Source organism: Colobus angolensis, unplaced genomic scaffold, assembly GCF_000951035.1.
Source record: "Colobus angolensis palliatus isolate OR3802 unplaced genomic scaffold, Cang.pa_1.0 Scaffold145, whole genome shotgun sequence".
In the NCBI taxonomy this organism is placed as follows: Eukaryota; Metazoa; Chordata; class Mammalia; order Primates; family Cercopithecidae; genus Colobus; species Colobus angolensis.
The window spans coordinates 1,660,719-1,670,917 of record NW_012114544.1 but is presented as its reverse complement, the minus strand read 5'-3'; the positions used below and the strand labels follow the sequence as shown (position 1 = coordinate 1,670,917).

General features: G+C 37.8%; 1 protein-coding gene across 1 annotated transcript in view; it reads right to left on the bottom strand.

Annotated features, from left to right (window-relative positions):
- INTU (inturned planar cell polarity protein) overlaps positions 1 to 9,701 on the bottom strand; it is a 96,100-nt gene extending 86,399 nt beyond the window's left edge. The window contains exon 1 of the mRNA XM_011935591.1: positions 9,454 to 9,701. Coding sequence (XP_011790981.1) covers positions 9,454 to 9,599 — 146 coding nt within the window. The 5' untranslated portion in view covers positions 9,600 to 9,701. The remainder of the gene's footprint in view (positions 1 to 9,453) is intronic.
- Positions 9,702 to 10,199: the final 498 nt, after the last annotated feature.

Sequence of the window (10,199 nt, the reverse complement as noted above, 5' to 3'; positions counted from 1 at the left end):
AAATCCAGCAACACATCAAAAAGCTTATCCACCATGATCAAGTGGGCTTCATCCCTGGGATGCAAGGCTGGTTCAACATACGCAAATCAATAAACCTAATCCAGCATATAAACAGAACCAAAGACAAAAACCACTTGATTATCTCAATAGACGCAGAAAAGGCCTTTGACAAAATTCAACAGCCCGTCATGCTAAAAGCTCTCAAAAAATTAGGTATTGATGGGATGTATCTCAAAATAATAAGAGCTATTTATGACAAACCACAGCCAATATCATACTGAATGAGCAAAAACTGGAAGCATTCCCTTTGAAAACTGGCACAAGACAGGGAGGCCCTCTCTCACCACTCCTATTCAACATAGTGTTGGAAATTCTGGCGAGGCAATCAGGCAGGAGAAAGAAAGAAAGGGTACTCAATTAGGAAAAGAGGAAGTCAAATTGTCCCTGCTTGCAGATGACATGATTGTATATCTAGAAAACCCCATGGTCTCAACCCAAAATCTCCTTAAGCTGATAAGCAACTTCAGCAAAGTCTCAGGATACAAAATCAATGTGCAAGAATCACAAGCATTCTTATACACCAAGAACAGACAAACAGAGAGCCAAATCATGAGTGAACTTCCATTCACAATTTCTTCAAAGAGAACAAAATACCTAGGAATCCAACTTATGAGGGATGTGAAGGACCTCTTCACGGAGAACTACAAGCCACTGATCAATGAAATAAAAGAGGATACAAACAAATGGAAGAATATTCCAAGCTCATGGATAGGAGGAATCAATATCGTGAAAATGGTCATACTGCCCAGGGTAATTTATAGATTCAATGCCATACCCATGAAGCTACCAATGACTTTCTCCACAGAATTGGAAAAAACTACTTTAAAGTTCATATGGAACCAAAAAAGAGCCCGCATTGCCAAATCAATCCTAAGCAAAAAGAACAAAGCTTGAGGCATCACGCTACCTGACTTCAAACTATACTACAAGGCTACAGTAACCAAAACAGCATGGTACTGGTACCAAAACAGAGATATAGACCAATGGAACAGAACAGAGCTCTCAGAAATAATACCATACGTCTGCCACTATCTGATCTTTGACAAACATGACAAAAACAAGAAATGGGGAAAGGATTCCCTATTTAACAAATTGTGCTGGGAAAACTGGCTAGCCCATATGTAGGAAGCTGAAACTTGTTCCCTTCCTTACACGTGATACAAAAATTAACTCAAGATGGATTAGAGACTTAAATGTTAGACCTAAAACCATAAAAACCCTAGAAGGAAACCTCGGCAATACCATTCAGGACATAGGCATGGGCAAGGACTTCATGTCTAAAACACCAAAAGCAATGGCAACAAAAGCCAAAATTGACAAATGGTATCTAATTAAACTAAAGAGCTTCTGCACAGCAAAAGAAACTACCATCAGAGTGAACAGGCAACCTACAGATTGGGAGAACATTTTTGCAATCTACTTATCAGACAAAGGGCTAATACCCAGAATCCACAAAGAACTGAAACAAATTTACAAGAAAAAAACAAACAACCCCATCGACAAGTAGGCGAAGAATATGAACAGACACTTCTCAAAAGAAGACATTTATGCAGCCAACAGACACATGAAACAATGCTCATCACCACTTGCCATCAGAGAAATGAAAATCAAAACCACAATGAGATACCATCTCACGCCAGTTAGAATGGCAATCATTAAAAAGTCAGGGAACAACAGGTGTTGGAGAGGATGTGGAGAAATAGGAACTTTTACAATGCTGGTGGGACTGTAAACTAGTTCAACCATTGTGGAAGACAGTGTGGCGATTCCTAAGGGATCTAGAACTAGAAATACCATTTGATCCAGCCATCCCATTACTGGGTATATACCCAAAGGATTATAAATCATGCTGCTGTAAAGATACATGCACACTTATGTTTATTGCGGCACTACTCACAATAGCAAAGGCTTGGAACCCATCCAAATGTCCAACAATGATAGAGTGGATTAAGAAAATGTGGCACATATACACCATGGAATACTAGGCAGCCATAAAAAATTGTGAGTTCATATCCTTTGTAGGGACATGGGTGAAGCTGCAAACCATCATTCTCAGCAAACTATCGCAAGGACAAAAAACTAAACACCGCATGTTCTCACTCATAGGTGGGAATTGAAGAATAAGAACACTTGGACACAGTAAGGGGAACCCCACACTGGGGCCTGTTGTGGGGTGGGGGAGGGAGGAGGGATAGCATTAGGAGATATACCTAATATAAATAACAAGTTAAAGGGTGCAGCACACCCACATGGCACATGTATACATATGTAACAAACCTGCATGTTGTGCACACATACCCTAGAACGTAAAGTATAATAAAAAAAATTAAAATAAAGGTAATAAAATAAAAAATAAAAAAATAAAATAAAGGTAATAAAATAAAAAAATAAAAATAAAGGTAAAATAAATTAAAAAAGAAAATAGATTATAGCTACCTCACAGGACTCTTGTCAATAGAAAATACAATAATGTTGTTCCTGGCATGGTTGAGTTCCAAATAAATATTAGTTCCCTTCCTCTTGCTTTTACTAGATATAACTCTTGTGTTTCTGTATTTTTCTAACTGGCATTAAATGAAGGTGTCTCTAATGATCTCAGTTTGTCAGGTTTCAGGGTGGGTGAGAGTGACACAAGAAGTAAAGCTAGGCACTGCCTTTAAAGACCCTGCAGTTCAATATTCCTGGAAAGTTCTTTATTCCTACTCCAGAGGATTAGTACCTAGTTAGATAAGCATCAAGAGATTGGTCAACGGGTACAAAGTTACAGTTATATAGGAGAAATGAGTTCTGGTGTTCTATTGCATAGCAGGGAGACTATATTTAACAATATTATAGTGTATATTTCAAAATTACTAGAACAGAGGATTTTTGAATGTTCTCATCACAAAGAAATGATAAACATATGAGGTGATAAATATGCCAAATGCTTTGATTTAATCACTACACAATGTATACACATATTGAAACATCACATTGTATTCCACAAATATGTATAATTATGTGTCAATTTTTTAAAAAGAGGATAAATGATTAGTGTATTAAGAAATTTTAATAGAATTCTAACGACTGTTATCCCAAACTAGTTGTTCTAGCCCTGTTAGAAGAAAGGGGATGTGTTAACAACAACAACAAAAGTAACAACACAAAAACCTAACCTTCCATTACAACTTCCCCAAATCAAAGAAATTAATACATATAGATAATCGCCACTCCAGAAGATGAAGTTTAATCCCTCCTCCCCTTGAGTATAGACTTAGTGACTATACTCTTCTGGACAACAGAGTATGGAAAGAGAAAGATAGTAACTTTCCAGGGAAGAGCCCTGGCAGACACTACCTTACATAACCAAGTAATCAAGGTTATGATAAACAGGAAAGGACTAAGAAATTGTTACAGACCGTAGGAGACGAAGCAGACAATACAGTATTCTGGATTGAATCCTGGAATAGAAAAAGAACATTAATGGAAGAGTGGTGAAAGCCAAATAAAGTTTGGAGTTTAGTTAATAGAAATGACCAATGTTCATGTCTTGTTTTGACAAATGTATAACAGTTGTGTAAGATGTTAACATCAGGGGAAACTGGGTGAAGGATTTATGGGAAGTCTGTACTATCTTTGGAACTCTTGTGTAAATCTAAACTTACTCAAAAATAAAAAGAAAATTAATGAAAGGAATTAAATCTAACAGTTTTAATTCAGATATTTGTAGCACATGGGTCGTATTTCAGCACTAATATAAATACTCCTTCAAAATTTTCTAAGACCCTATGGTACAAGCTGCAGAATTACTGTGTAAATGTTTTTCAATTTTCTTTCAGTGAGTCTTATTTTGTTTATTCTGCTTTGCTTTAAGCAGAATAACTGCATGTTTATAGCCTGCCTGCAACGTTTTACGGCACTTTAATTGGTACTCAAGTCCCTAAATGATGTGGAAAACAGTAGAGCCATTCTTCCTAAAGAAAGACTTGCTAATTTGCAAATAAGCAAGTTCACTAACATAAGCTGTAACACAGATATATTAAAGAAAATGAACCTCAGATAATGCTAATAATTTTCTCATTCCTGGCATATTCAAAACTATCTAGGTCAACAATAAATCTTTTAATACCCCTCTAATAGTTATTTGGATCTCTCAGGTCTTTATTTGCATTAATGCCAGCATTTTTTATCATTTGCAATAGTACGGCAATTTCCTTAACTACCACACAAAAAGTTATAAAACAGCCAGCCCTACTTGCACACTTCCTTAGTTAAGGAAAGTAATATTCCAAATCTGTTACATTACACTTTTTTTTTCTTTTTTTCTTAGTGGGCAAAGCACAATGCACTTTACCAAAGTGGTCAACACATATAGTTATGTGGTGCTAATAGGTATAACAGGACAATTCTAGGAACAGAGAAAAACCACACACAATAAAAACACTGTAACAAATTAATATGGATTCTATCTGGCACTTGTTCAGTAAGCACTTGCTTGCCTATGCTTTTCTGTGTTTTCTGTGCTCTACCAACGATATCTAATTTTCACTCTTGATGGTCTTCTCATCATTTTCTAAAGGAACACCATGAATTTCCATCGTTAAAACGTATGCTGGATGATATAGCAGCTTAGGGGTAGGGAGTCTCAGATGAGCTGAAGCTCTTCTTGCCAGTCAACATTAGAATAACTGTTAAGCATGTCAAAGAAGGCAAAGGGATCAGTCAATAAATGCGTAACTGTTCATTCACTGTAGTTAATACATTTCTACATCAGGAACACATCTAATAGTGACCTCATTCCCCGGGTCACATTTCCTACCACCTGCCCGCTCAGCTAAATGGGGCATTCCTAGGCATCACTAAGTTAGTGATACAATCTAACCCTGGCAGAACAAAAGTCATACAGCAACAAAACATTTTGTGATAGGACTTTACTGTACTTTTAAAGATGTCACATGGGACAGAGAGCTAATCAAATAGCTGAAATGGAAGTGCCAACACTCAGGAATAAGGACTGTTATAGGACTAGAACACAGGATGGAGAGATAGTCTAAGACAGACCAGAAAAGATTCTAGGAGAAGGTAGCACTTAAGTCGGACCCTGAATGATTTTAACAAGTAGAGATAGGAAGAAAGGGTATTTCAAACAGAGAGAACAAAGTACATACAGGTGTAGGTGTGAAGGCAAGTGGTCAGTTTGAGAATGAGTGGATAATCATTTTCAATAATGAACAGGGAGATCAATAAAAATGAGATAGGAAAGACTTGGGACAGATCTAAAATTTAGAAATCATCCTAAGGAATCTAGAATTTATTTGGAAGGCCACCAAACTTTTGAGTAGAGTAGAAAAATGATTTAGAACTGTGTTTTAGAAAGCAAACTGGCAGTGGTATGGAAGAAAGACCAGAAACAGGATAAATCAGAGGCATGCAGATTAGTTAGGAGGCAGCTCCACTGGTGCATGGGAAACAGGGAAGAGGCAAGAGGTAAGAGGCAAGCCTTTTAAGTAAGGCAGTGCCTGTGAAAATGGAGAAGAGAGAAAACCAGAGAAGGAAGTCAACAGTACTAGAGACATCAGATCTGAAGACAAGAGTAAGGAGATAATGATGTCAGTAAATGAGATGGGTAGCTTAGAGGAGAAATGGAAGACAATGAATTCTCTTCACACACTAAGCTGAAGTAGAGATAACAGCAGGGTATTACCATTTTTCATCATAAACCTAGTTATATACCATGTGTCTTTTAAATCTATATTAAATTAAAAGTAAAAAGGAGTCAGTATTCAGAGCAGAAGAAAAAGTAGAAAACGCTATCCTAAATTGGATGTTAATAGTATGGCATCATGAGTCTACATGAAATATTTTGATTCTTCACAAGTAGTATGTTCCCATGTTAAAAATTTAAGAAAGAGAGAAATTTCAGCATTTCTACACATCATTGAGTTGGGGATATGATGTAACTCTGGCAGAACAAAAATCATAGACCAGCAAAATATTTTGTGTGAAGGCTTTGCTGTACAGAATAGATTTTTTTTTTTTTTTTTGAGATGGTGTCTCACTTTGTCCACAGGCTGCAGTGCAATGGTGCAATCTTGGCTCACTGCAACCTCCGCCTTCTGGGTTCAAGTGATTCTCTTGCCTCAGCCTCTCAAGTAGCTGGAATTACAGGCGGACACCACCACGCCTGGCTAACTTTTTGTATTTTTAGTAAAGACGGGGTTTCACCATATTGGCCAGGCTGGTCTTGAACTTGTGACCTCAGGTGATTCGCCCTCCTCAGCCTCCCAAAGTGCTGTGATTACAGGTATGAGTCCAGCTCAGAATAGGTCTTTAGTGTACAATGGTGATAGGGCTTTGCTGTACAAAAAAAAGAACTTTTTTTTCTTCAGACAAAATTTTGCTGTCACCTAGGCTGGGGTGCAATGCTGTGATTGCAGCTCACTGCAACCTCGAACTCCTGAGCTTAAGTGATCCTCCCTCCTCAGCCTCCCAAGTTGCAGGACTACAGACATGTACCATCCTGCCTGGCTAATTTTTTTATTTTTTATTTTAGAGATGGGGATCTCACTATGTTTCCGAGGCTGGTTTCTGACTCCTGGTGTCAAGCAATGCTCCTGCTTTGGCCTCCAAAAAGCAGGATTACAAGTATGAACCACCATACCTGGCCGAGAGATGAATTATTAACAGGGGCAACAACATGGATGAATCTCAAAGTAATTATGCTGAGTAAAAGAAAGCAGACAAAAAAGAACATTCATACTGTACAATTCCATCTTTATAAAACTTTAGAAACTACAAACTCCTATAGAGTGACAAAAAGTAGATAAATGGTTATCAGGAGAGGAATAAATGGACGTAAGTAGGTACATGGGGAGACTCTTAGGCGAGATGGATATGTTCATTTTCTTGATAGATGTACACATGTCAAAACATCAAATTGTACATTTAAAATATGTGCAGTTTTTTTTGTATATTAGTTATCCTTCAATGACGCTATTTTTAAAGTCCCAGAAAAAAATGTAAAGGACATACCTTGCTTCTCCAGTCAGTCCTCGTGTTTTAGGTAGAAGTTCCTTATCTTTAACAACTAACATCTCATTTAAAATTATTCCTGTTTCTCTCCATCAGTCAGTTTTAAAACTGACGTAACAACAACAAAAAATTCACTTTGAAAAATTAAAAATCCAAGTCATAACATTGACAAACTCTGTGTAACACGAACTAGGCATATTAGCTGGTAACTTGGCATTGTTGCAAGTGAATGCGTGATTTCTGTTATCTTAATACTAAAACTAGCTAATGGCTTCCTCAACCCAACCAACCCACCAGTATTATCTCTGAAGCCTCCCAGGGTACATGCCCATGTGCCAACTTAAGACATACTGTAGCAAAATAAACTCCTTTAACACACCTAAAACAAACCTATTAAAAGGACTCTACCAGAATTTACCATAATGTAATTTTATCTCAAAGATGATAAACTTTTAAATTCCATATTGACAATCACAGAACATGCAGGTAACTAAAACCTTGAAAATTTAGGATACTTTATGTGAATCAATATGCAGTATCACTTCCTTAGTAAGCTTCATGTAGTCCATGAAATACAATAGGAAATTCATGTCTTTGCTTTAATGAGAAAGACTAAGGTTGGCATTCCTGTACCTTTGATTAAAGAGTAGTTCTGTACAAGTTGGGAAGGCCACTGCTTATAATGATGACTGCAGCTTAGGGAAGTAAACATCTACGATAAGGCAAGAACAGAACATAGGCCTTTCTGGCAAGTTCAGCAAATTAACCTTCATGTCCTACAAATCAAGAAAGGACAGACTTAAAATTTGAAACTTGGTAGGACTTGAAACACAGACCAGCAAAACATCTTATGGTAGGGATTTGCTATACTTTTATTATTAGGAGGATAAAGACACTAGAACATTTGCCATGGTTATTGAAATGTGAAAAGCTTAATGATCATTTTTTACAAAAATATAACACATATATATGTATTTTGAATCATGAAATACTTTTAAGTGACAAGTTCTCCTATCACAAGGTCCGCAGATTGGTCATTTCCTAGCAAACAAAGTTCACTATTTTAATCCCATTGAAGTCATGGTGGCCCATTAGGCATCAGGCATCTTGAATTCTCACACTGACAACACTCAGCTGTGCAACCATACATGAATTACAGATTCTCTATGGGCTAAAAGTATGTGACTGTAAAATGTGGACAAACCAAGAGTTTGAGTCTTACACTGTCTATGGCTTCACATACCAAGACCAAATAAGGTTCTATGTAATTCACGTTTCCTTCCAGCAGTCTTGCGTAATAATCATGAATTTTAAAATTATTTTTTAAATGCCTACAGCATATTACAAAAAATATGATATTTAAAAATTTGTTTAAGTCTTCAAGAACGTATTAAGCAGGTTTCTTCACCATACTTTTAAAGACAATGATAAAAATCTTTTACATACTGATGGGTAAAAACAATTGCCAAATAACTGTTGCTCCTACATACACATAAATTATTTGTAACTGTTGTTCCTAAATACACATAAAATGTCATCCTAAAACTAACCAGGTATGGTTGTCCATTACTGGGTTAGTTGACATTTTGGCACCAAAACTTTTTCACGATATTCAGTCATTCACTTCAAGCTACTGCTAACTGACTTTTCTAAAGTTCTTCATCCATAGTGGCAAGGGATAGATTTTTCTTAAAAATGAAGTAGCACTGAGTACTGTGAAACAAAATAACCTTTTCATGGCATTATTAAGAAAGTGAAAACCTTTAGGTATCTGTATTTTTAAAAATCAAATTATGACGTAAAATGGAAAACAAGAAAACCATGGAGATGCATAGGAAAATACAGCAGAAATATCCAGAAGTGCTGAGAGGTTGTCCTTGGTGGTGAGACTATGGGTGGGCATTCCTTCTGTTATATAGCTATTCATTTCCACAACAGAAAACATCTACATAAACTTAACAACTGCCTTATAAAACGTGTAGGGTGTCTCTCCATTCCAAATACTAAAGAGATTATGCCACAAAGACTCCACCAAAGAAGCAAGAAGACACTGCGATCGGAACGAAGAGTTTTTTGAACACTGTTACAGATATATCGTCCTATGGCCTACACAGAGCCCATGACCAGAAAGAGGAGATTCTCCTCACCTAAGAATCATTAAAAAAAAAAAAACAAAAAAAAACCCTACAGTAGCAAAGAATGGCATCGTCATTTCTGCTCACACCACCATACAATGGAACGTTGTGCAATTAAATCCCACTTATTATAGAACCCCAAATACTCGATTCCAACCACGCCAACACCCTTGCAGTTCCCCCAGCCCACGTGTATATTCTCTGGATTGAAGGGATGGGCTTAATTGTCCCTCTTCGAAAACCTTACTCATAATCGCTACTCGCTGAGGAATATGAACCCGAGTCGGTGACCCGATCTTCAAAATCACAGTCCTCATCTTCTTCTTGTGAAGAGGGGTCCCCAGGGAGCTCGTCTGAGCTCGGACGCGAATCGCACGAAACCACAGAGGCCATCGTCAGGAATGCAACAGCTACGAGTGAAGTAATTCAAATCTCGCAGCTACAGCTTGCTGAGGCCGCCATGTTGCCTCTGCATGGCAGGGGCAGAGGCCATGTGACCACCAATTCTTAGCTGCAATTGGTGGCAGCTCGGGTTGCCAGGGAGACGGAGAAGCTTCCCAGAAGAAACAAGGAGGACAGAAAGCAGCAGCCAATGAGCTGAAACTTCGAGGAGGGTTTCTCAGTTGAAAGGATAGAAATAGCCAAAGTTTCACCGCTTACGCCCCCCGGACCGCTCTTCCTTAGAGCAGCATAACTTGTTAAAACAGGCGGAGATCCACTGGGTTTTTCCCCTTTTTCTTCCAGTGCTGGATATCCAATTTGGTCTTTGTCCTGTGTTTCTAATGCCTAACAGCTGTCGGTCAGCCTGGATTTCCTTCGAGGGAAAGGAAACCGCACTTTACCTTTCCTTAGGGCCTCATCCGTGCAAGTAATGGACACTTTTAAGCAACGCGATCTAGATGTTAATATGAACACGCTCCATAGTTTTATGGGTTTCATATTGTTTTGCAATTGCAAACATTATCCCAAGTGGGTATTGTAGAGTGCCACAAA